The 27,824-nt window shown below is 46.2% G+C and overlaps 1 protein-coding gene across 1 annotated transcript in view; it reads left to right on the forward strand.

The window, feature by feature from the left end:
* Positions 1 to 27,824, forward strand: part of LOC119653208 — a 307,226-nt gene that overhangs the window by 209,821 nt on the left and 69,581 nt on the right. Inside the window, exon 5 of the mRNA XM_038057775.1 lies at positions 23,906 to 24,057. Within this exon, the coding sequence (XP_037913703.1) occupies positions 23,906 to 24,057 (152 nt within the window). The remainder of the gene's footprint in view (positions 1 to 23,905; positions 24,058 to 27,824) is intronic.

Below are 27,824 nucleotides of genomic sequence, written 5' to 3' on the forward strand. Positions count from 1 at the left end.
TTGCCTCCTGTGTCTGCTTCACAAGAGAAATTCTGACATCGACCTCGAAAGGGATCACCATCTGATGGTCGCTTACGTTCGCTTGCGCGTTGGGTCCGCCACTTCTCGCAAGGTTGGAAAGCTGCGACCCACCACCACCAGTGCCTAGAAGGCTTGTCGCGGTTGGGGCCCCTCCAGACATCGAAGCCTCACACGTCGTCGTTATCAGGCGCACCACTAAATTTGCTCCGTAGCCTGGGCGCCGGAACGTTGGCATGAATGCGATGTTTAAAACTGTGAGCTATTTCCAGAATCCGTTTCCTTCTGGAGGCATACGCCATTTAAGGGTCCTTGCATTAAAATCATCGCAGACCAAGATTTGCCCCTAAGTGCCCGAAACGACGTCCTCCAGTGCATTAAGTCCGACATCTTTTCATTCAGGGTCAGGTAAACGCTAAAAGACATTATCCCTAAACACCGAATCCAGACAAACCCATTCCCTCGACCTTGGGCAAGAACACGAAGTCAAACTTTGTTCCGAATCCAGATGACAGAGGTACCCGTTATGTAGGGATGCCATGAGGCCAGGTCCCTGTTCCGGTATTACTCGCTAATTAGCAGTAGATCAGCCTTTACCTCAGCAGCTAACAGCGCTAGCAGACGGTGAGCGGTTGCACTCCGCTGCTTGGCAGAATGTGCATCATGCTGTACGCGCCCTAGCTCTTTCTGGTTCCGCCCTAAAAATTGGACACCATCCCGAATCCTCAGTGTATGCGAAGCTCTCACCAGATATGCTAGAATTTCTGCAGAGAACGCAACTTTCACTTTCATTGCAGGTCTTCGTTTGGTAACCTACCTGACCGCATCTGCGGCATGGAACGAGCAACTGGCGTGTCGAATGCACGCAAGTGTGAATCGTGGCGACTATGAAAATTTTTGACAGAGAAAAGTTGCTCGTCCTTCCACACTGTGGATGGGACCCGATAGGACCTGTGCAAGTTGTTGACGAGTATCCATAAGCCAAACACCTGTAGCGCTTGATGGCGATTATTTGCATTGGTACCTTGCATTCTACCCATCCAAGAAATTTCCTCGCATATTGCTCGGGGAGTTCCAGCACAGCGAGTTTTTGGTCTCGAGCATTTACAGGGGTGATACCTATCAAGGCATTGGTTACCTCTGGACATTCACGCTTTATGACCTGATCCACTTCGACCTTTTCTGTAAGACAGTCAAGATCTCGAATTTGTTTAGAACACATAAGCGTTAGTGGCGTGACACTTTTGATCACATCCAAAATAAGGATATCCGCGATCGGTATGGGGTTGCACCGATCGTGAAAAAATTACGAGAGAGACGTCTTCCATGGTGTGGTCATGTAATTCGCACTAACGGGAATTTACTTGCCAAGGTTGGTCTGAACATATAAGTCGATAGTAAACGACCAAAAGGCCGGCCAAAACAGAGGTGGCTTGATACGCTGGGTGGATATTTAAAAGCCTCGAGATTGCATCCAGATCAGGCATTTGATAGAGCCAAATGGTGACATAGGCTCTAGACTAGAGGCGAGAGCCTTCTCCCACAATAACCCCTTGACCGCTTAATCTTGTTAATCGTCTTCGGGCCTAGTTCAAGCAGGACTCCGCCACTCTTCGTTTTCCGTATGGAAGACATTTCTGCTCCGTTGTCTTCAGATTTCATCCTGTAGCGTTTGTCGCCTCCTTGTCTTGGGCGGCATAGCCAGTTGTTTCCTTTTATCTTCGCCTGGAAACTACTTGAATAAAGTCTCCTTTAGGCACTTCTTCCTCTTTCCGTTTTTCCCCAGTTCGCTTTGCAGTGGGCTATCTGTGAACCATTTGGCGCTAGCAGTGTTTTCAGCGGGAAGTGCGGCTGTTTCTGCTATCCATGCGCCTTCCAGTGCTCCCCACGTTCGCCGATAGAAGGAGATGCGGTCCAGTAGTTCCTCCATTTCAATCAGCCTGTTTTTGACGCCTTTGTTGAAGTTCCTCTAGAGTAACGTCGACCGCACTTCTGTTCGGTGATCTGAGTCCACCTGCGCAGGACTAGCAATTCTGACTGTGATTTTTTCCTTAACCCTGTAGTGTCCACAGGGTATTGGAGTTGCCGTCCCCGTTTCGCCAGTCATGCCACTTGGTAAGGCTTCCTTTTTATTTGGGATCTTCTTCTTCCCTGCTACTTAGTCGATTCCTTTTTTGTGAATTAGGTTTATTCTCCTTGGAACTTTCACCAGGACATCGTGCAAGGGAGCGGACCGCAATAGTCAGGAGCGGGTGTACCTTTGTGGTCACAGCCCCTACCCCAGTTCCCTCGGACCTGATCTACGATTAGCTGATCCCAGAATTCACCGGTTCAATGCACACTAACCGGCTGGGGTCCCGAAGGGGTTGGGTCCTGATATATGTCATAACTGCCACCGTGACAGAACTAGGCTTTCATCACTCCATCGACGCCGATAGAGAGTTGTCGGCGGCTCCAGGGATTCCCAGTGTGTCCCGACGTATACCAGTCATTCGCCGTTTGCTCCTCACCGAGAAGCTTTCTCAAGGCTACTACATAGGACGCAGATATACTGCCTGCTAGGAGGTCAGAACTACTTACTCGGGCACTTCGGGACTAAGAGGAGAACTGCCAGATATATATACACGGGACTTGTCGTTGCATGTTTTACGTGGGCGTCCCCTCTTTTATACGAGTTTACGATGACAGTGCAGGGCAGGAAACTGCTTTACACTTGTTAGCGAGCAGCGTTGTTAGCCAGTCTTCCTGTGTATCGCACGGTTTTGACTGACGCCATGCAGGTACTGTTGGGTGTCCCTTATCTTGACCCAGATGTAGTCCGGCATGCCACGGCCTAAAAGATCAGGAAGGGTTGACCTTTGCTGTAAACTGAATTAGGAAGGGTGAATCAGGTGGAGGGGTTAGGACTGCTTGCGGGCAAAAGATGTTTAGATGAGTGTGTAACACCTAAGTGTCAGGTTAGATGGAACGAATGTAGGAAAGCTCGGGTCACATACGCATACGTCAAAAGTGTGTCTGCCAGACCCGTCCTGGACCTTGGGCTTGAGACGAGATTCCTCCTGGCGGGGCATGGAAGTCTCAATGAGTTTCTTTTCCCGTGTAGTCTTGCCTCTAGTCAGTATTGTATTCTGTGTGGGACAGAGTCTGAGGACTAGTTTCATATCCTCTGTGTCTGCCCAGCGTACTGTGAAATCGGTAATCTAGACAACGTGGGCGTTCACGATTTTGATTTTACCCACCGCCTAGCTAGCAGTATTATATTTCGATGTGCTAGCGCATATCCGCGTGTTGCTTTCTGACGAAGTAGGGAGTTCTTCGACGCTGCTTCATCTGCAGAATGATGGGCAAATGGCCATAGTGCTTCTTGCACTTCCGCAGAGCGGGAGTTGAGTGGTGGAAAGGTTTGCGGTTCTCCGTTGGGAATGCCGTCCCTAAGGGCTCGAGGAAGGTGATCACACCCGATATTGGAAGGGGCTCATCTGAAATGGCTTTGCCACGATGTCACACTGGAGGTTGCCTGCTAACATGGGAACCAGGATGGCGAGAGGTGAGAGCATAGGTTCCAGAAGAATTCTTGGGAGATGTCCCCCTTATTTGCGGAAGAGGTGGTAGATACACTTCGCATGCACTAGTATGAATGCTCGCCTTGACTGGATCATTGTACTATGCTGTAAATCGAGGGATAAAAAATTCGGCATACTGGCCAATTGAGGCAGTGTGTATCATCGTAGGAATCGTCCTTTGCTTCGAACAGCAACAAGTACTAAGGAGTTGTCGCTTTTTGAACTGAAACTGTAGAGGAATCCAGGAATCGGAAAAACCATAATTTACTCACTCGCTGTGAGCTTTCTTTAATTTCTCTTCGCCCGTTCTCTTTTTCTTCCCAAATTTAGTCTCTTCACCACACCATGCGTTCCCTTCGTAGGCGGAAATTCAATACCATTGTTGTCCATGTCAAGAAACATTCCTTCCACTCAATAATAGCAAAATGATCCAATATGTTACCATTTCTTATATTTACACTAGATCATGTAACATTTCGCCGCCATTAATATGTGTCCATAAATTCTGATGGGCCATAAACAACCCATCACAATATTCTTGGATTATTGTATCCTCGTCAATGGGCGCTCATATCCTCCAAACAATCCCGGCCACTGATCCACACAAAGCTTCATCTGTACGTTAAACAAATCGAAATGTAATAAATCAAAATGGTCAACAGGAATCCGTTTGTTAATGCTGAAAGACAAAGGGCTCCTACACATGCCTAGAATTTTGCAGTCAAGTCTATCGTATCGAATCGAGTCATAGTCAATCGATTTCTGCCATGTCCTTGGCAGAATCTTCTAACCTGTTTCCGTTCTCTCTCAACTGGAGTTTTGATATATTGAGTGGAGTTGGACACAAGAATAGTAAGAATTGATGATGGTCACGATCCGATATTGAGATCGAAATCCAGGTCTATTTTCGCAGAATTTCGACCAATGTCAATCATAACTCTGGGGATTGGGGGAGAATGCGGAAGGCAAACATGGAGAGTCCTAGGCCCGGGTCAGAGTTATCATCTCCGAGTTGCAGCATCAAACTTGACATAATGATGGACTCAGTAGAAGGAGCAATTTTTAGGACTTAGCGAAGCAACGGATGAGCTGAACCATGAAAATCGAAATAGCCCCAGAAGCTTGAAATTTGAGATATCCTTGTTATGATAACAATGAACATTGGAGCTCCATAGTCATGCGTTCGTTATTGGTAGTCAAGGATTTTTCCGACAGAGAACTGCTTCCTAAATATTCTGCAAATAATTGAATCGGATCAGCTCCTTCAACAGGAGAGGGCCATATGCCCTCTGGATTCAAAAGCTACGGTTCACAGATCGCATAATATGTACATTTTGCTGAAAAAGGATACTCAACGAAATCCGAAAGGTAATCCTGCCATCAAATCGACAACTCTGCCCATGCAGCAATCATACGCTCACGCAAAGAGCAAAAATGATTCCTTTCTGACCTGACGACTATTTGGCATGTTTCCGAATGGATACGGACAGCGATAAAAGGAAACTAGTAGCTCTCCTTGACAGGCGTGCGGAGGAAATCAATAACAAGGAATCGAGAGGGAGATTTACAGTAAATATTTGTGAAACTATGGTAAACAGCAAAGACGCTGTCAGCAGGCACCCTTGTCCTGGTCACAGTCGGCAATCAGTATCATAGCTTTCATATCGACAAAAAAAAAAGCCCAAGCCCGCATGGGGTGGTACTTTTCCTGTCACCCTCGCAAACGGAAAATTTTTAGAGGTTTAAGTCATGTGAAAATATGGTGATAGGTGAATAGCAGGCCGAACATGTAATCTTGATCTTTATTATGTCGGAGTCGATAAAGTGCCGAGTAAATCATAACGAAGCCAAGATTAATTCGTCGATAAATTGGGGACGACAATATGGTAAAAGGATAAACTTATGATAATTGATGTGGGCCAATGGCTTTTCTTTAGTACAAGTATTTTATCATTGTTGTTTATGCTTCATTTGGTTTAATGGAGAAGCAATAAAGTTGTGAAGGAAAATGTTCCTTTTTGAGCGAGAGTGGGGGTAGATTGGGTTTTAAAAGTTGCGTACCAACATGTAAGGGGACATAATGGTCCTTCAATTTTGGTGTAATGTAGTAACTCAAGGGTAACCGGCCTTGTCATGGACGCATAGGTTTGGTAAAGACTTCTTATTAGGCCAACACCCAGTAATGATGCAATCCTTTCATTTTAAGGAATTCTTGCATGACATGCGTGGAACCCGTGGACTTGAAGAATTGTACCTCAATGAATTGCGATAATAAGGCCGGATGAGTAACTGCTTGCTCTGGTACTCCGGAGTTAAGGCGACTTCCCTATAATTTACACAGAAGTAGTCCTGGGCGCTGATTGTCTCCGAGTAAGGTGGTATGCCAGATACTCCACTAATGACCGGTGCTGAAGTAGTAAATGTGATGGTTCACAGAAGACTTCTCGCAGGAACAGTAAACACTACTTTCCTTCATCAGACCCTGGGAAATACCCCAACATTTGTGATTAACTCCAGTCAAGAGGGCTTGTCAGGAAATGAAGTAGACTGAGGGAGTCGTCGTCATTGACACCTATGGGACCATTTGCCTGGTTAGATTGTCATTTTATCAAGCGATGTCCTTGGGGAAAAAAGAATGGCAACATAACTCCGAAAGCGCCGAGATAAAGGAGGCTAGCCAAAATATAAAAACGCACGTACGACGAACAGCAACATGATCAGAAAAAAAGCGGCGAAACTCCAGGAAATTCTGCGAATGTACTCAACAACACAACACAGAAGCATCTAAGCTACACATGGTTATAGCCAAGGAAAGACCGAACAACCTTCTCATTCCGTTTCAGAAAGAATGGTGAGACATTTATCGAGAACAGACTACTTTAGAGGGCTCTATAAAATATTTTAGGCTCCCCTCGGAATGCGGTAGGGGGTAGTATAGCCGTTTTTTGGGGTAGTAGATTAGATGAATGCATTTACGCTGAGAGCGTTGGACTCCCGCAACTGTACGGCGTTTGGCTATCAAGTAAACACCTTCCCATCGTCAGAGAGCTAGTCTGGAACCGTTTGTCATATCACTTTGGGTTAGTCCAAGAACTCTCCCGCCTTGCGGAGCCTTCAAATCAGGGATTCCTTTCACTGGGAAGACTGTTAGCTCATTGATCCCCTTGCCATCTGGCCCCTCCACGGGTCGAACTTAGGTTCTTTGCAACGGGAAGAACCCGAATGACTCAATCAGTCAGTGTGATGCATTGCAAAACACGCAGGAGATCGCGCCTTTTCAATCTTGTGCAGGTAAGACTAAAAACTTCCATGCCCACTTGGGAGCTGGGTAAGGAAATAATCAATCTCACCATGCTTCCGATTCAGCCACGCACCTTACTTGCCAATGAGCTGCACCGTCAATTTGCCTATAATCTCATTTTGGCAAGAGTGTTGCAACTCACCTAGTGTACGTTGTCGTTTTTCGCGAGCAACCACCTCCCTTGCCTCTTTTCCCTTGCGTTTGGCTTTACTTTCCGCAAAAGGGATAACTTCCGCGATCGCCATCACGTACCATTCAGTGAGAGCGCTGTGCACAGACACCACCTGCAAAGCTCCCCGTCTCTGCACTTACGCAAGATGCCTACGGTATACCTCCGTGCCAAGAGCGTCAACCAATTCCTCTGCGTCGTAGAGCAGAACAGACTGCGTTGAACTCAACACAATGCGTCGCCTGCTAGACGTAGGGCCCGTAATATTTATCATCAGCTGACTTAAGGCCCAAACTCTAGGTACAGCCTTGCTGCTTTGATTTGCTCGAAGAATTTCACCTTTGAGCCAAGAGTTATTCCAAGGTACTTAAGCGTTGGTTTCAACTCGATCATCGGCTGGTAGACCGATATGGGAAGTAGGGTTGGGTTTCGCTTGTAAGTCAGGATGATTACTCCGGTATTTTCCAATGCAATGTTGAAACCGTGAGCAATTATCCATCCGTTTAACCGTCACATCAACATACGAAGTCTGCTTTGCGTCTGTTCGACAGAGCGTCCAGTAGCAAACCCCGCGACATCATCTGCATAACCAATCTGGCGTGTCGTATCTAAGCAGACTATTATAAGAAGCGTTGCAGAGGTCTAGTATTACGATAAAAGTCTGCCCTACCCTCGAAGTGACCTTCATCCTCCTCGGACCCTATAGTGTCTCATAGAGCAGAGAATGCCTTTCCATATTACGGCATTACAGGCATCTCTGACGTCTAGCATTACGAGGAGCACCACCCTTCGAACTCGACGACTGTGTTCTAAAACCGAACTGCCGTGGGGATAAGTCTCAGGCAGTACGTATCGTTTCAGGGAGTCTACTTCTGATGAGCTTTTGGAGCACCTTCTCGGCAGTCTCAAGCAAAAGAGTGGTCGATATGAGGACGGAAACGGAGGGTCCCCACCACTACCTTCCAACGAGAAGGGAAACTTCTCTCTTTGAGGCAAGCGTTGACTGCGCCAAGCAGTAAGTCTGGCCGATGATGGAACACCAGTTTGTATACCTCTGGCAGGATTTCTTCGGGTCTTAGCGCCTCCTTGCTTTAAATAGGAAGGACCGCCTCTTCCGACTCTTTTATAGAGAAAAGTGGACAGTCCTTGACGTTCCCCGCGCTGCCGTCATCACCCCATCAGTGAGCAGAGTTTCCGAAGAATAATTTATAACCAAGTCCCAGTTCCCATTCATGTCTTTGACTAGGTCCTGCCAGCAGTTTGCTACACTGCGGAGTCTCCTTTTGGCTCTCTCATTATGCATGCCTCCTCCCGATGGTTTGGACGTTGTGCTAAGCGGCGGAGTTTGTGACACTCCTTTCGGAGCTCTGTGGTTTCCACCGTGCACTAATACTTAGAGGCTTGCCGCGTCTCGATGCACTTCCAGGTACAAAAGCTTCGAAGGTCGTCGTTAACAGGTTTCCCCTGAAGTCTAGGTAAGGTAAGTCCTATTCAAGTATCTCGGAATTGGGGCCATACCTGTCCGGGACCACCCTTCTGTGCCCAAAATACTGTCCTCCAGAAGATCAAGCCTGCGTCGAAACTCCATCGTCGTCTCATAGACACTGAAAAATTTTAACCCTACCCCGTTACCCCCCGGAATTGGACAATAACTTTGTCCGTGCATTAATCCTGCCTAAACCCCTGTGGTACCTTGCAATAGGAAGGGCGACCCTTATCACTAGAGAGCCAAAACTACTCTGGAAGAAACATGGCAGGATTATATTATATGTAGAAAACTTATTAAATTTTTAATGACTTGCAATCCCGAAGCAGGGAGGCAATGGGAGTGCACCCCGAAAATGCTTTGCTAGGAGGGTGAAATGCATTTACGAACGAAGTTCCGGACTCCTGTCTCAGACGGACTATCGGTTAAAACTCACCCTGCTGCATCTAGGACACCTCGAACTGTTTAACACTTTACCTTAGGCGGTGCCTATTCAATGAAGAACCACAATCTGGTGTTTCAGGGAGCGCCAGCTACCCTCGTATCCTCGCTTTGTAACATGGCCTCCATTATGATGTCCGAGATACTTAGCGCCCTTTCGTTTGCAGGCATGTTGCATGTTGGTGGCGCCCCCATTTTCAGCAGTTCAAAAAGATGTGGCAGGCATCACCCATCATCCGCAGTCAAGGCAATCGGGCAATCATGATCTCCCGATTCTATGAAAGTAAGATAAAAACCCGTGTCCGCTGAACAGCTGGGTTAAACAATCTCACCGTACTTTGAGCTGAACCTCGGACCGGAGAAAAACCTCGATACTATTTTCTAAGATCGATACCATGCGCCGAAAGTGCAAGCTCTCTCTTCTCAAGCGGGGGTTTGTTTATTTCCCACTGCTGTGCAGCATGGAGAACGATCGGAATAGTTCCCATCATTACCATTCCTGCGGGTGCGTGAGGGTTGGTTAGACCGAAGCAACTCGCAAACCTACTCCTCGTTGTTGTACTTGCGCTAGGCGCTTGCTTATTGGGGACACCTGCTCATACCTCGGGACCATAAACAAGGATGGAGAAAACCACATCTACCAGTAAACGCCTACTGGATAAAGGACCACCAATTTTGGACATCAGCCGACCAATCTCGCAATACTATCTGCGTATTTGATCTGCAGATAGGCAGCCTATTATTTGAACCGTCCCAAATGTGCTGATTAGGGATTTACCTCTGAGCTACCTCCGATGTAGACCTTATTCTATGCTTGTTTTCCGAGACTGGAAGAAAAGCACGAGGTCCTTCAAGTAGTCCCTCCGACAAAAAGGCTAGTCTTGATGAGTCCTTCGAGTTTTCCATGGTACGTCCAACGTTGGGGAAAGAGCCCGCTGTCAAACTGACCTTCGACGCCCTGAGTAGCAAATTCGGCTTATACTTTAGCACAAGTTTCAGCACTTGGCTGGGATACCATCCGATTGCGGCATTTGCGTTTCGTGGGCAAGACTGTTTCTGGCCGTTCATTTACAATGAATAGTTGGCGATCCCCCCCTCATCGGCAGCGTTAGCTTGGATGAGGTGGACTGGAAAAATCAACTGCTCAGTTTCTTCAATCTTCACTGCTTACAACTTATACCCGAGATTTTATGAATCTATATTAATGCCACGGACCAGTTCCTGCTAGCAACGTTCTTTTGGCTACTGATTTCGTGGAGGAGTTCTTTTTTCTCTCTCTTGCATTTTGCTTATCTAAACGTTACCTCATCGTGGCCACCTGTGAAATCCGCCGAAGTTGGTAATTCCTTTGTAGACGTATAATTTCAGCCGCTCACCAGCAGACAGGCAACTTTCTGGCACGGAGATTCTTTTAGGCACTGATGGATTGTAAACTGCCAGGATAAGACTCATTATTTAGTCCACCTACAATTCAATCGCAGCTCTTCCATCCAGATCCAGGTCTTACGGCTCGTTTTCGCCTTTTGAAAGAGCATTGACGAATTTGCCAATGGCAATTTTCCTGTTGGGCTTCAGAGTATCGAGACGAGGAGTTTGTCATTTCGGAGACAATGTACTGGTGATAACTAACCCTTAGTTGCACCGCTAATACTAAGGGCTCTGTAGCAGAGGTAGATATGTTGAACTTGCAATCAGGGAGTCAAAATTTCCGAGTGCTACCAATTATTGAAAAAAAAAAATAAATCCCGTATTAGCCCCAACAATCTGTTTGAGCCATGTCACATTTATTAAAGTCTCCTCCAACTAGAACTCTCCCGCCCGTCTCTCGACCTAAAAGACGTCAATCCTATTCCGAAAGGCGGACATAGGCTCGTTCGTTGCGAGATAAACGCTGGAAGAGTCATTTTCGCACAACGAACCCAAAAGAAGTCAACTCATATCACTTACCCAGCTGGCCGCGGTACCAGATATATGGGCATACCATGATGATGAACTTCTGTCAGGGTAATGTTCGCTGAGGACCAACTAGTCAGCTTTTCTTTCTTGCAACGTCTGCCCTACCAGCTCGTGAGCAGTTGCACTCCCATGTATGTTCGCTTGCAGGATGTGGATCATGGTGCTTGACTTTTCACTTCTGTAATTCTTAGAGGAACCGGGAACATAAGTCAGGTCTCCTTCTTCCTTCTAACCCCTGGTCTTACAAAGAACATAGTATTTTTCTAACGCGAAAGACTTCACTTTATACCTCGGTCCGACTTCACTTCTAACATAAAGTGCTTCTGCCCCGTCCTTGCAAACCCGGGTTATGTATCCGTATGGACAGCACTTAAGACAGCGGGAGTAGGGAGTAGCACTCCTAATCTTTATTTTTTTTTTGCAATGAAAAAACTGGCTGGCTGTCTTTTCAGGGACTCTGACAAAGGCCCAATTTTCGTTTTCTGGATTTCACAGTTGTAAGACCCACCTTGAGGTTGCTTATATTTGGATAATTCCTCTTCATCGCTTCTTTCACTTTTTCTTTGTTCAAGAGATAGTCCAAATCCCTTCAATGGGAGATGCACGTATGTTGCACTGCTTTCCTGCCTGTAATGATCTGGACTGTCTCGCAGAACATACTCTCCCTATCAGTCTTCCATCCAAGTTTGCCAAGTATACCGCGGTTTGAATCCATCGGATAGATTTAAGGACTACCACAGCGTTTTCTGGTTTGGCGTTGTCCGGATTTCTCGAAGAACTTCTGTGAAAAACCTACTTTCGTTCGGCTTAGGAGCGGGAGTAGGGCCTCTGATCATGGTTTGTCCCTTCTCTTTTTCTTTGGCGCTTATATTATCCTAGTAGCCAACATGGACTTTGCTACAGTGGAGTCATTGTTATTGATATCCAACTTACGGGATTGTCGCATTTCAGACTTTTTTCGTCGCTGCTTGGTCTGTTTGACTACCACCTTGCGGAATTCTTCTTGCCGCGTCCTTGATAGCAGATCTGCACTGTCTTCCTTGCGCCCCCTTTTATCAGTTGAGGATGAACATTCTGGGGTGCTGAAGGCCTCATGTTTCGCATAGTTCGCTTTTTCCTCAGTACCCCTCTGTCGGTCTTCCTGTAGCTTCGATGGTGAATAATAAGGTCCTGAAGTTCCTCCAAGTCCATTATGTCATTTTCGACAACCAAACAGATATGTGTTTTGCTGGTTTATGTCATCATTTTCGTAAGACCGACCGCAATTCTCGGATAGCCTTCTTCTTTCTTTCTCTGTCCTTGTTTTTCAGATGATATCCATCCTCTCTGGTAACATTACTTGCGTTGGGAGGAGTTCGTCAATCTTTCCTTCCTTCAATTCTTACAGGGGAGAGTAACGCAATTTGGAGTTTAGAATCCTTTCTCGTGGTCGTTTTTTCTGACCAGGAGGCCGATGGCCTAAATCCTGAACTGTCAGAACTATTACTTTTCCCAGTGCTACCCTCTCTCACTGGTAGTCTTCTTGTCCACGGGGACAGTGATGATTTCTACCTTTTCATTGGGCAGCCGGGGACTTCTTCCAAAGGAATTGATAGTAGAGCTCGGCATTTTAGTTACAAGAAGCGGGGAACGTATGGCATTACCGCTCGTTTTAAAAATTTCTGCTATTGCTGGTTGTGGTGTCATTATGTTTGTTGCTGTTGTTTTTGTTGTCATTCTATTATGGGTCCCGACTGCAGCCGTTATTTCCGCTAGAAAGCGCAGTCACTTTAAATGATTTCCGCGATTACCCATGCAAGCAGGGAAGTTGCGGGTCACGGGTTGACACAAATGTTGGTGGGAACTGGAGGGGATGGAATGAGATCAATCGCTGATCAGGGGTTCGTCCAAATAGAACCTGCGCTACGCACTTTGTGATGTCATAGTTTTGAACTTACTTGCATACCTGCTAAGAGTCTTACGTGACGGAAGAAGTTGCAACATTTGCCGGAGGGCCGTCTCTAGGAAATGCCAGTCTGGTGTTCTGAGGTAACAGAATGCCACAGTTGGTAGCTCAAATGAAAATTTTACCGAAGTGTTCGCCAAATCATCATCATCCGTGTCACGCTGGGTCTTCGTTGTCGCCGCTGAATGGTAGTTATCCGGGGTTACCAACTGGGAGTTGTGAGTCGGCTTCACTTCGTAAAAAAGCAAGAAAAGTTGTCGTTTAGAAACTTTTCCCTCTCTGTCCGAGCCCATTTGGCACCGGAAGCCTTTGGTAAAGGTATCAGACATGCCTGTAGTGGAACTTCGGGACTATGTTAAACGAAACGCTCATGGACCGGATGGGAGCTATCTCCATGGAGCTGCCTTTTTGGCAGGTATGTTGCCTAAAGTGAAGAGGTCACCTAGGAATGGACACATGTATATCGCTTGAACCGATCTACTAGCCTTTCAAGTTCTTCGATTAGAAAGGAACTTCGGATCGGTCGGAAGCTGTTTGCGTCCTGGTAGATGACCTTCTCTGCTTTGAGAATACATATCACCTCCGTTTCACAACAGATAATGGGAATATAAGCGTGTTTGAGGCATGTACAAGACCCAGGGTACATATTTCCTTTATTACAAAAGCAGGAGCTATACCAACCGGGTCCCCACATTTGTATCTATAAAATCAGTTAAAATCCCCTTTTTACTCGTTCAGGTGATATTGTATTGCATGACAAAGTTCAGTTTTTCGGTTGGAGGGTATATACGGCCTTCAGCTGAAATTTGGGATGCTACCTGGGAAGTACACTTCAAGCAAGTGAATTTTCATTTCTTTTTGTGTCTCTCCTGCTCTGTGAATAGCGCGAACTACAGGGCCTATCATCGGCGACGCCCCTCACGCGATTTTTCCACAATCAGTTCAGCCTAACGTCTTCAATCGGATGTGATCATGCTGTATTACGTCACTGGTCTAAAGCAACATTTTCGTCTCCATTACCGCGAGGCATCGTTCATTACCTTTTATAGTCTCTCTCCCACGGGCTTTAAAATGGAGTGGTTGGAGGTGAATACATGCCTATTACGAAATCGATGCTACGACAGTTGCCGTCATGTCAGGGCAACTTCCGAGGTTAGGATATGCAATGTATCTTTAAGTTTATATGTAGTAACGCAGAAGATATTTTTTTATACCTAACAAGCCACAATCCTCATTGGTTGGATGGTAATTGATAGACCTTTAATTAGTGCATTTCCAAATAGGAAGGCAAAAGTTGATACTAGGCCACATGTATCTATTTTCAATACCTACAGACAGCATAGGAAATCTGGTCAAAGGCTGCTTCGCTAATTATCAAATCAATGTACGTAAGCACTCTAATCTCCCTTTGAAAGGCTCTTTCAAGGACTCTCTTTGTGATGCGAATTCGAATCGAAATGGTTCATATTTAGGAAGGAGATCAAGGAAGTCTATTTAATACTAATTAATATTAGCTCCGCATCCAATATTTCTGTTACCTTGATACTATCCCTGCAGGCTCTGATTTGCCAGACTGTGGAAAACCTATCAAAGCCTCTTTGTTCCCTTGTCAGTAACTTCCGAAACATTAACTGCTTCCACTCTACCAATATCGCGGAATGGTTCATTACGTACCACCTCCGAAGCACTACTACCAGCACTACACATACTTTTACAGGACTATATCCTGCGTATATCCTGCGTATGATGATACTATCCTGGGGCTAGTTTGCGAACACGAAATCTCAATTAATTATGGCGAAAATGTACTGTTCACACATCCATTTCGCATGGAATAATTTCTCTGCCTAATTTTCACTCCGGTCCTAGGGTAGCTTGTAGCGTGTTCGGCCATTTTTTTCGGGCTGTTGCTGGACTGAGCTCCTTAGGCAATCATGATTGCGTGGCCATGCTATTACCGAACCGAATTCCCAATAATTCATATCGTATGAGATAGTTTATTAGCGATAATGAGCTACTTAATGGGAGCTTCCTTTGGGGCTGAACGGGACATAAAGTGAGGCTTTATTGCTTGGAATATTAAATAAACATTTCGTGATGAAGGAGCTGTTGGCATCACGAGATACCAAATATGAACGGAATTTCAATGTTGGCTGTCACTATTATGGTTACAGGAAGGAGAGGAGGAATGTTGAAATTGGTATCTTGAATTCGCTCTACAATTATTATCAACCTCTTGAAGCTGCATTCCATTTCGCTGCAGATTCCTGAAGTGAGGTCCCAAGTTAGTTCCTCTATTCAAAACCGCGGTGACTCTCCTTTTGGGAAGCCAGGTGCCTTCCATTTGTTAAATTGCATAAAGCAATATTCCCGAAGTGAATTCCTTTCAGTCTCAAGGGAAACATTTCGCAAAATAAATACAAAGGAGACGAGTGGCTTCTGTTTTCTCCGGAAAATTGCATTTATTCCTTGTTTAGGTACAATGACGTCCTGAATTAACTCCACTGAGTAGAATTCAGAGAAGGCTTATTGCAGTCTTTTAGGTTCCGTTGAAATCCTAAATTTGATTAAAATTGTTCTGAGATTCCTAGGTCCTGTTCCTTTTCCATTTGTATACGGAGACGCTATACCAGCGGGTGCGGCTCTATGAAAAAATAGCTCTCGGAATTGAAGCAATCTAAGCTTGAATTTGTTCTAGAAATCATCGAAGGACAAAAACGGAGGCAGAATCATTTCAAATTTCATTCCCTTTCATTTGCTGTTCGAAGCTAAAACTCTCTTGACTACATTGGAATCTGAAACTTGACCGAAAGTATCGAATTTTAGGTGCTAGGGTCTCCAGCTGAGGTCGTTAATGATGGAGTGGCTCGAGGGTTCAAAAGCTATATTAGGACCAAGGATATCTTGCGAGAGCATGGTAATAGGGTCTTAAGCTGTCTTTCCTTCTGACTGGAAGCTAAAGTATGTATTAACAGCTCCCCAGTCTCGCCTTTTTCGGTGACCTCACTAACCGCCGTCGAGAGAGGGTTTGAAAGGGCAAGAAAGCCCCGCCTTTGCTATCTGTCTCATTGCCTGAGGATAAAAATTGGCTATAGGAAGAATACCCAGAAATAAAGAAAGATAAGGAGGAGCTGAAGAAGAATAAAGTTACGGTGCAGACCGCAGTGCCTCAGTAGTGGGAAACTTGCCTACTCTGACATCTAATGTTACAGACATACAAAGTTTTTAAAAAGGCGCACAGTCAAAAGCCCCTTCAATGTCCACGAACACCTCCATCGTGTACTCACCATTCAAAGTTGCATCCTCTATCTTTGCGACCAAATAATGAAGAGCATACTCACAGGATTTTCCACGTTGGTAAGCATGTTGGTTTTCACTAAGTGGGTGTGACCTAAGTGCGTTTCCACGAATGTGACGCTCCACCAGTCTCTCCAAACCTTTCAGCAAGAATGAAGTAAAGCTGATCTGTCTGAAGTTCTTTGGATTAGAATAGTCATCTTTCCCAGGTTTCGGTATGAAAACTACCTTAACCTGTTGCCAAGAAGAAGGCACGTAGCCCGAAGCAAGACATCCTCGAAAAATATTTCTTAGAGGTCGCTCTAAATGCTCCATACCTTCCTTTAGCATTGCCGGATAGATGCCATCCATGCCAGGTGCTTTGAAATGTTCAAAGGACAGTATGGCAGCTCTCACCTTTTCATGGGTAAGAACCGCTTTCGCAGTGTTCCAGTTCCCCTTGCAACGCTTGCGTGTTGAAGGGGTTGCAAGAACCGTCAACTCTCCCCCTACCACTTCTCTCACCCGTTCTCCCGGGTGGTGAACTTCCAGAAGGGTCTGTACTGAGTCCAGTCTGGAGCTCGTGAAAGTACCGTCGGGTTTTTTAAGAGAATCCAACTTGGCCAACTCATCCCTTTCGAGGACTTTGCACAGCCTTGAAGTCCCTCTTTCGCCTTCCAGTTCCTCACAGTACGCTCTAAAGGAGTCTCGTTTCGAACACCTCACGAGCCTTTTATATTCACGTTGTGAGTTCCTGAAATTTAACCAGTCTTCGTTCTTGTTGTCTGGTTGATTTCCTGGGTTTTTGCAGTTCTCGGTTCCACCTAGGAACGCTTTGGCCTTGGGAAATAGGACAAACCTCTTCATAGCACTCTAAAAGTGTGCAGTTCAGAGTTTTCAATTCATCTTCCAGCACCAAAGGAGTCCTCAGTCGCCTAGGCAACTGTACTTTATTGCCAAGAAGTTCATTGAACTTTGCCCAATCCGTTTTCCTAGGGTTCCGTCTTTGTACTGCAGACTGTTCGCCCGCAATAGTCAGATTGAATTCTCGATATCGGTGATCTGACAGTGAGACCTCGTCTAGCACTCGCCAGTGTGTAATCAACTCTAACAATTTTGGGGTTTGGACGAGAAGGACTGGGACTAGTTCCAACGACAGGCCCGTTCAGAAGAAGCTACAAATATTGACAAAATCCTTGGTGGGATTTGAGCCAAGACCGAACGAGTGAAGCAACGCTATGGGGTTGTGGAGATCAAGCCTTCCAAAAAATAATGAAGCCCTCGGAAGAAGGCTCATCAGAGCGAAGGTGAAAGGAGTTTGCATCTACAGCTGTTATGCTCCGCCCAGTACTACTATACACTTGTGTAGTATGAGCTGATGCCGAGCGCTCTGGTTTCGGACGCATGAGGACGTTGGCCGACCATCATAGCAGGCAATTTTGATATGTGGGCTCTTGAATGGAGCAGCCGGACAACGAATGTAATAGGCCGTGTTCTGCTAAAAGTATTTGCGGACATAGACGCGGTATGGGCGAATATTGGAGCTTCATACACTTCCACGGAAAGAAGCCTGGGGTCTATAATGGACCTGTCATACTTGAGAGCCGCTTGACAGGTATACTCACGGTGGCTAAGAGACAATCTGCATGGAAATCAAAGGGGAATCGAGCTTGGAAAACGCTCTCGCAGAATGCTGGGTGGTTTCTTCAGCTGGACAGCGAAAACTTTTGAGAGGGACACTCATACTCGACATATCCCTGGATGGTACGGATAGAGAAAATGGCCACCCAAATCACCTGATGGGTGAGTGGAGCATGCGATGCTACTTTGCCCAGAAGGCAATTGCTCCCCAATAAGCAACCCAACTACTAGAGAAACAACGAAATCACAAGTTTGCGAGCCGCGTGTTAGCGGGCAAGGAGGCTTTACCAAGGACTCAGGAAAAATCTAGGTTACAACGGTCGACAGGCAACTGCGTGGCAGCTTGAAAAAGGCTATTTGCCGGAGTTAAAAGAATTTTTTCAAACAGCTGCGTGACCATGGTATAAACCTTTGTGGCGAGGCTTACAAAGTGGCAATGAAAAATCTTTGGAGATGACCCCAGATAACCTGAACGAAATTGCTACCACTCTATAACAGACTCCTACCCATCATGGAAAACGCCAATGGTTTTTCGGACTTCCAGTCTGGTTTTGAGCATGCCCACTCTACGATGAATGTAATAAGCATGGTCGTAAATAAAATTTTTTGTTGAGGATGCTGGGAGTCCTAAGTCCGCACCCAATTAGTGACGGACCCACCACTTGGGGAGCAAATTACTCCCTCTATTGTAGTTCCCGGACTCCCCTTTTTTAGTTAAGCCCAAGTTTACAAAAAAAGACAAAAAGTTGACTGACGGTTTCGTTCAGGGCAGAGGCAACTCATCAGACGCTGCCTCACCTCTGCCCTGGGAGCAGCGTGACCGAAAGTAACGATAGATGGTCGTAAACCTGGCAAAAAAGGCACTGGTTTCTGGCGTCTGCTATGCCGTATTGGCACCGGATGTCAAACGTGTATTCAACTCAGCCAACTGAAGCAGAATTAAAGGGGCGGTGAATGGCATAGATGTTCCCGGGTATTTAGCAAATCTGATGAGAAATTATCCCTCAGAGAGGAGTCTCGGATAAGGGGCGGATGGGGGCTCCAACAAGTATATTGTCACAGCAGGGGTGCAACAGCGATTGGTACTGGGTCCCTTGTTGCGGAATATCATGTATAATGGTGTACATACCCTCCCCGTCCCAAAGATGGCAATGATTGTAGATGATCTAGCTATGGCTGTTACAGCAAAATACCCATAGGATGTGGAGTTCTACGCATCGGAAACAGTAAGGCTGGTAAAGTCCTGCCCAGAAAGACTGGGTTGATCTTGTTGGACGCGAAACCATGTCGAAAGTAGTTTCTAGCCGGAGTGGTTTCAGGATGCCCCTGCTTTACGTTATCTGTGTGGACAGAGACGCTTTCAACCATTCAGAAATGGAAGCAGGTGAACTCGGTTTAGCAGCTAATGGCTTTGAGGGTCTGCAGTGCTTTTAGGACCACATCAAGTGAGGCAATGCAAGCGATGGCCGGCATGATCTCTGTAGACGTTATGGCCAATGAAATGAGTGTGCTGTAGCATGCAAATATAGGAATGACCTCTGGCAACGCAGATGGGACTAGCCTACGAAAGGTTGGTGGACGCACAGGCTCATGGCCAACATTAGGATGTGGCTTGAGCGGAAACACGTTGAGACCAACTACCGCATTACCCAGTTTAAGGATACAGGAGTTGGTAACAATGGAGCTCTCTTTCCATGTGCTGCTCCCATATAGAAACACAAAAAACAACACTAGCACAGAACACTCTCAATTTGATCTTTGTATTTAGATAACTCCACTTCCAGATTTTAGACAGAGCAGCGAAGACGTATTTAGCACTGTTAATGCATTGAACAATATCCACTTCGGCGCCACCATCCGAAGAAACCCCGCCTCCCAGATATTCAAATCGATCGACAATTTGGCTGCTCTGCTCTTTAATGCAGATGGGGAGAGTACGATGACCCGTCAGACTGAGAACCTTGATTTTGTTGGTGGTTTCGGGATCCTGATGATCATCCACTTCTTCCACTCTCCATGAAAGGTCTCGGAATCCCAAGATGTCTGTATGGGTGGAAACAGTAGATCCCTAGGTGAAGCAGTGAATAACCCTGTCGATTGATTGAGTGCATTGATGGGCGATATGCTTTCTTTTCTGTTTCCAGGAACAGTCCGCATTTGCATGTTACGGTGACTAACCAGTTCATCCATATGGGGAAGAACTTCACCGGTTGTGAAAAGGTTAAGACACGTGGTCGCGTGTTCTTTCCACTTCTGCAGTTGTTCGTCATCGTGGATGAGAAGCCGACTGTTAACGCAAGCAACAAATTCCATTTTGTCCCGCCCCACATTACATTGGATTTCCCAGAATTTTGCTCGATATCTGACCCCGAACTAGTCACGCCCGCCATCACTTGCAGCAGTCAATAGAGCCTTCAATTTTGTTCATACATCTGCTTCCAGAATTCCAAAGAGCTAGAAGAAATCTTGCGCTCTTTCGGGACGTGCCCGACGAACTGTGGACCCAACGCTCATCGATATTCTCAGGCGAGTTACTCAGTATATCTGCGCCCCAATCAGCAAGAGAGCTTTCCCACTTAATCATTCAATCGGCCGATGTCAAATTTGAGGGGTGCAAGAAGTGGCAGAGGTGAAATCAAGCAAAACTCCTTGGCAAACATTTAAAAGGGGAAGCTCTTGAGTTTCGGATGGGTAAATGAATGGACATGATCCATTCCGCTTCTTTCTATAATACATCATCCACTCAGGTACCTTGGCAATAGTTTCAGCCGGCTATGCAGAGGAATCCGTTGAAGATCCGTGGTTCGGGCGTCGAGCTCGAACTTACAAAAGGAAGTTCACCTAGTGATCAAAGTCCTCCTAAGTTCGTTTAGGCATTAGAGTATTCACAAACGAAGGAAGCACTTAGGTCATTGGCAGCCCCATTGGACTATTCATGTAAATCGCCTATTCAATGGCTTCCCGCCTACCGCGTTCACAGGCTTTAGCGAATCTGAGAACATTCTCCAGAGGCAAAGAGTGTGCAGATTTTTCAATGAATTTCTTCAAGGTGGGTCAAGGTGCGTTCGTCTGAAATCTAATGAAGCCGGGCAGCTGCATCAAAAGTGCAGGGCCGTCTCTTCGTCCTTCTCACATTGGCTGCATACAGCCGAAACCACCACCCCAATCTTTTCCATATGATAGTTTAAGGAGTAGTGTCCCGTTAAAAAATTTTCATGTCCCACTTCCTAAGGGACAACAAAAATGTCGCTCTGGCGACCCCAGGTCCTTTCATAAGGATCTTTGCCTGCCAGCAATAGTTCAAATTTCTCCAATTGGCTGCGTGAATCCTTGCAGTTTCACCCTTCAGAGTAGACTTGACCCCACCTGGCCCCACCATTGTGGATAAGGACCCTCGGCGAGCCAGTCTGCCAGCCTCCTTATTACTAGCGATGTTTGAGTGCCCCCGCCCACTTTCTTCAACGTGGTCAGGCGAGAGGTCATCGACATCATGGTGGCATTGCGGCTCTGATCGGGAGGTGGAGAGTATCAAACGATATCACACTTTCAGATCACAGACGCATTGATTTCGTAATGGGCATGGATCCACCTCCACCCACTTCATTTTGGAATCCGCGGAAGACAAATTGGGCGACGTATAAAATAGAACTGAGCGCCCGAGCTGCTATCCCTGGGAGGCGCATTAAATCTATTGCTGGAATTAAAAAGACAACCCAAATGATCGCAACTAACATGAGAGAAGCTTTCGAAAAAAGTTGTCCACTCAAGACGCCAAAGAAGGGTAAAACACCATGGTGGAACGCGAATTCGCCTGGACAAAAGGGAACGGCAAGGATGCTTCTAAATCGTGCCCTGAAGTGTAATTCAGCCGTTGGCGGGAATCGCTATAAAGAGGCACAGAAGATTCTAAAGGAGAGCATAAGGTGGAAAAAAATGCATATACTGGTCGGCCAGAAGTCTATTGAGGCAGGACACCTTAGGGGCTGCCCACGGGGAAGGATTCTCTCTCCGCTGTTATGGCTCCTGGTAATGGATACCCTGCTGTGGCTACTGGAGGACAAAAAGTCTTCGCGCAAGAATTTATGGATGATTTAGCCGTAATAATTACCGGCACAGTGTGTGACCGCTTGAATGCAACTCTGCATGAAATCCACAGTTGGTGGTTCCGCAATGGAATTCACGATGAACACTAGGAAGGCTAGTTATGTTCACTAGGATTTTCATTCATTTGGAGGTGAAACGGAAAGCAGCCAACGACGCATGTAGACTCGATACCATTGGAGCGTGGAAAGAGGGCCAATTATATGGTCATGCGTCAATCCGGGAATTTCTGCAACTCTAATACCGGTCGAGCATATGGTTTCCAGATTCGTCTTTGGAAAGACATTAAGTTGTTCCAGAACCTCAGCACCGTTACGCTCTTCTTCTGGAAGCCAGAGGACGCACTTTTTGAACGATGACAGCTCAGAGACCCTTTACAGGGTTAGTCGCGCACCCTCTCACAAATGGTTGATCGGGGAGCAGTGCTACCTGACCACTCATTCGTGTCTTCGTCGGCAATGTTAAATCATAACATTTGACGGTATATGCCAACCGGCTCAAAGTTAGGAGGAGTTTCCTCTTAGGCAGTTCGCACTGATCAGTATCTTAACCTGATGGATTAGAGTCGTCGTACAAGACCCATCCATCGGCTTCGATAGCCGTGGCTGCAAATGAAGGCCTAGCTGTTGCTGACCGAGCCCTCTTTGCTACCTTTTGTGTCCAAGATTTGGGATCGTCTGAGGACCACTGCCGTTTGGGTTTCTCCTTAGCCGCTGGCGCTCTGAACGATCCTTTTCCCTTAACCTTGGCACGACCCGTGGGTTATGATTTGTCCGAAGGTGGCTTGCCCGACGGCGGTTTGCACGGGGGCGGTATGCCCGAAAGCTGTTTGCTGTCCGTGGACAGGTGCTTACCCATGGGCAAGACTTTTGCTTCAGCAGGTGGCACAGATTTTAGCCTGGGATCAGGAGTGCGGACAGAAGGGGCTTGCTTCGGCCCGTGCCAATTAGATTGGTTCCCCCTTGCGTTAGTGAAGAATATGTGCCTAGACTCAGGCAATCGGGGTTGGATCGTCATGAGATTTTTGTTCTCATGATTGGCTGTCATGGTCTCAGTTTTGCCGAGACAAGGTTAGCTGAAACTGGGGGTCGCCTGGTATCGAGAGTTCACCGTTTACGGCCACATCTTAACCCCTGTAACCATTCAGCCTCCCGCCTTGGTTAAGGGTTTTGATTACTGCTTGGTTCCAGGTGTCAGCTCTCGTTTCCTAAAGGATCTTCCTTACTGAGCTCACTCACCACGACAAGGCAGGTAATTGCCGAGGGAGATCCTAATACTAACAGACGCGGTGGGGGTAAACCCCAAAAGATAGTGAGAATGTTTTATGTTGGGTGCCAACTCTGTTGCGTACTGCGACCCCACGTTGGGCGCCAGCTCTGTTGCGTAAGCAAAACTGTGACCCCACGTTGGGCGCCAATTCTGTTACGAAGCACCATTCTTCAGCAAAAAAGGGACCTATGTGGGAACCTAGCTAGGACCAACTCACCACCCCATGCTACTCAGGAGAAAAATATGACAGCTGTTTGCAGGCTTACCTACTTTCTCTGTGTACCTAAAAATCTAATCTAAAACCATTTGTCGGAACACATTTTGCAGAGACTCCTCAAAAGTACTTCCTGAAAGTTATCTCAGATAGTTAGATACTCGACTAAATTAAATACTGAAGATCTAATGTGTTCTATGTTTGCACATCTGATTCTCCATTCTTGCTCATGAAATTCCTCAATTTCAGAGTTCTAATTACCGAATTCTAAGTGGAGCTTGCATCTCCGTCAGCAAGCGGGCCAGATTCCCAGATTTCCCTGCATAAAAGCACACATACACATAAAATCAATTAACATTCATTTCCCAAGCAAACTTCATTGTTACATGCATTATTCCTTTTGGAGCAGTTTCGCACCCTCACACGTCGTTTGCCTGCATCCCGCCCCGGGATTCATCAATTCTCAGTTGCATTTTTTTCTCTGCTGATTTTTTCATCCCCACTTTTTTCTCTATTCCATTGCAGATATGGGAAAACTATCATCATCGAGTTTTCAGAATCACTTTAGCACATCGGCATCATCACATTTTACAACGAAGAATAATACGAAGGTGGTGGCACAAAAAGGTGGACTAGCAATTCTTCCATGTGCTCTTAAATTGAATTCGCCAGCCACGGTACGTATATGAGTTCATGAATTATAGATGGATGTATCTCTCGTTTCAGTTGCAGTGGCTACCGTTCTTGTTCCAGGACGATGACAGATACGGGCACAAGTACGACACTTCGTAGAAGTCCTGAAAAATTACGTTCAGCGAAAATCGTGTCAAATCGAAAAATTGGATTTGTATTTCCTTTTAGCCCCGTAATTCGGGGCTCGATATGCATACCCAGAAAGATTCAATTTTCTCTGGCAGTAACCTTCTCAGGATATCTTTGTAGGTTTTATAATTCCAAATGGGGCTCGTTTCGCAAATACCCTGGGCTTTCTGTGGACACGATGATTACGGAATTTTCCCGCCCTATACCTGCATATTGGGCAAATATCCTGAGCCTATTCCCTTCTGTTCTCGGGCAAAGTACCTTTGAATATTTTCAAATTTGCGATGCCCTCATTTCGAAGCTCATACATTTGGCTTGATTCGAATGATTCGGATTTCTGCCCGGTGAGTTCACAGGATTCCCTGTGTTTGTCGAGGAAAAGCAAAGGAACAAGGGCAATCCCTGTCCGTTTCGAATCTTTTGTGTAACTCCAGGACTGATCTGAAATTTTCATTCCGCAATGCAATGTTAGTGTGAACTAGAAGAAGACAAAACAATGGAGGAAAACGAGGTTTTCAGTTGGGAGGAGCATGAAACGCCATTACGGAACATATCTGAAAATTGCCCGGTGCATGTATCCTATGACGGTTTGCTCGTTGCGCCGTGTTCCCTCATTTTACTTTCATGACGTTTTTTTTTTGGGCCTTATTTTTCCTCTGCAGTGGAAAATTGTAACTCAGATTGTCCCTCAATTACATGACCCGAAATGGTAGCATGAGCAGTTTCCAGATGGACGAAATCTATAGTAGGGGCTGCATAGTCGTGCCATGCCTTTTTCAGGAGCTTTAAACTCAAACGCACAGGGGACGTCATGCCATTGTAATCCTGAGTCATTGAAACCAGTTTTGGGCACTTGAAGAATATGTCCCTGTTACAAGTGTGGGACATACAACAAGAAAAGAAATCCTGGGCAATGACAGGCACGAAAATGCACATTGGAATTTTCTGAATAGTTGATGGCTTGTTTGCTCGTGGATTAGGGATGCATGAAGGTAAAGTGGAGCACCTGTCGTGGAAAAAAAGACCCAGCAAGCGGCGCATAGGGAGAAATTGACTTTCACCAGCATACTAATGTTGAACGGACGCCTGAATACCCTTAAAAGCAATTGCAGATTCCAGCTCCAGATACAATTTCATTTCGTATCTGGCACCTGTGCGCTATGGTGTATGAATGCAGGTGCAAATCATGGCTGTTATGATAAGTTTCTCGTTTTCCTGCGTTACTACCCTCGGCCCGGCGTGGTGCTTTTTCAACAATGAAACCGTAGAAACGCAATTGTTGGAATTCATGTTAGTGCCGTTGTTTGTTGTCGACTAAATTGCATGTCAGAACGTATATCTTAAATTGTAAAAAGTAGACTAAGCGAGGAGGAGTCTGTAAGTGAAATTTTCTGGGATGAGCCCAGCTGTCCTGAGGTAAAACTTTATGCCTTGATTAGGGGTGAACCTGTTGTGGATGAAATAGTATCTTTGAGTGCTGTAGCGAGATTAGTTTGAACACGGTGAAAGGCTATGATAAGTAAAAAACACCCACTTGTAATCCACCCGTAAAGGGCAAATTCTAATTCAGAAACATATTCCATTCGGCACCCAATGTGGGTTAAAATTCTCTACTTCATTTATGGCGTTATTTCGATACTCCTATGTGGCACTTGACGTTCATGGACCTGGAAATCTGATGTAGACCTATCCCGGAATAATTTTGTGAAAATAATCCAGGGAGTATTTCCTCAGCGCCCCTGAATGTGACGCCGATTCCACCAGTCACTAGGGACGAGCTGATGGGGATCTGCAGTCGAATAGTCGACAGTAAAGCCCCGGGTCTTGACGGCATACCCAATAAGGCACTCAAACTTGCCGTCAAATGTAGACCGGATATGTTCGCGGAGCTGTTCGAAACGTACCTTCCGACATGGGTATCTTTCCTGCACCATGGAAACGGCAGAAGCTGGTGCTGTTGCCTAAGGCTGGCAAACCTCCAGGGGAACCATCCTCTTATAGACCCATATGTCTTCTAGACACTATGGGGAAAATGTTGGAGCGGGTTATTTATAATAGACTACTCCCAGTCGTCGAGAGCCAAGGGGGCCTTTCAGATAGGCAGTATGGGTTCCGTAATCCGTAATCCGTTCCAGATCAACCATTGATGCCATCAAAGTGGTTGCTGGCTTGGCCGAGAATGCAATTCACGGAAGGGGTTGTACCAGCAAATATTATGTGGTGGTGACCCTGGATGTGAGGAATTCATTTAACTCGGCCAATTGGAACCTTATACGAAAGTCTCTGGCGACGATTGGTGTTCCCACCTACCTCGCCGCTATTATTGATAACTACTTGAAAGAGCGGAGACTCTGGTATGATACCCATGATGGTACCAAAGAGTGCGTTGTCTCCGCGGGCGTCCCATAGGGCTCTGTACTGGGCCCACTTTTGTGGAACATCATGTATAATGATGTACTCAACCTTCCGGTTCCAGAGGAGGCCATGGTGGTGGCCGTGGTACGCCGATGATATAGCACTGGTTGTGGTCGCAAAGCATCTCGAGGATGCTGAGTTGTACTCAAGCGAAGCAATCAGTGTTATTAAGGCTTGGTTAGAGAGTGCTGGACTGGCACTCGCTGAGGAAAAGACGGAAGCGGTCCTCATCACTAAGCGCCGCGAAAGAAATTACGCCTGCATTAGAATCGGGAAGCGTATCATCACTTCCAAGCCGGCCATTAAATACTTGGGGGTGATGATAGACGGAGGACTTAATTTTAAGCAGCACATTGAGCATTCTTGTAAAAGAGCATCCACCACGAGTATGGCTCTCGCAAGTATGATGCCAAACGTAGGAGGTCCGCGGCATACTTGCAGGCCGCTCATAGCCAGGGTGGTGAGCTCTATCATGCTGTATGCAGTCCCAGTTTTGGGAAAAGCAATGTAGGTTTTAGGCAATACACATAAACTGAGTGCGGTTTACAGAAGAACATCTTTAAGGGTGTGTTCTGCCTTCAGGACCGTCTGAGACGATGCAGCGTTCGTCATCTCGGGAATGATGCCCATTGACATCCTGGCAACCGAAATGGTGAAAATTTATAACACCCGGTCCACCTCTCCCTTATCTCAGGTGAAAAAAGCCGAAAGGGAGAGATCTATAAGCAGATGGCAACAACGATGGGACCAGTCAGAAAAGGGTCGTTGGACTTACAGGTTGATCCCTTTCATCGGGGAGTGGCTGGAGAGAAAGTGTGGGGAGATCAATTATAATCTCACCCAGTTTCTCACCGGCCATGGAGGATACCGTCAATACCTTTACAAGTTTAAATTGGACACCTCGTCTAATTGTCCAAACTGCAGGGTCCCAGAGGACTCAGCGCACGTTTTCTTTCAGTGTCCTAGGTTGGAAGAAAGGAGGAACCTAGAGGAAACCCTAGGTGAAGTGGTATCACCGGAAAATTTTGTCCGGAGAATGATAGCCTGTCAGGAAGACTGGGATGCGATCAGTTCCATGATCGCTGTAATCCAAGATAAACTGCGAAAAGCAGAAGAAGTGAGGAAGACGCGGTTACCAACCATGCGGGTAGACGAAAGGAGACCTAGCTAAAGTAAGCTAACTCCGCCCCGTAATGTAATACCTAAA

Source organism: Hermetia illucens, chromosome 3 (genome assembly GCF_905115235.1).
Source record: "Hermetia illucens chromosome 3, iHerIll2.2.curated.20191125, whole genome shotgun sequence".
In the NCBI taxonomy this organism is placed as follows: domain Eukaryota; kingdom Metazoa; phylum Arthropoda; class Insecta; order Diptera; family Stratiomyidae; genus Hermetia; species Hermetia illucens.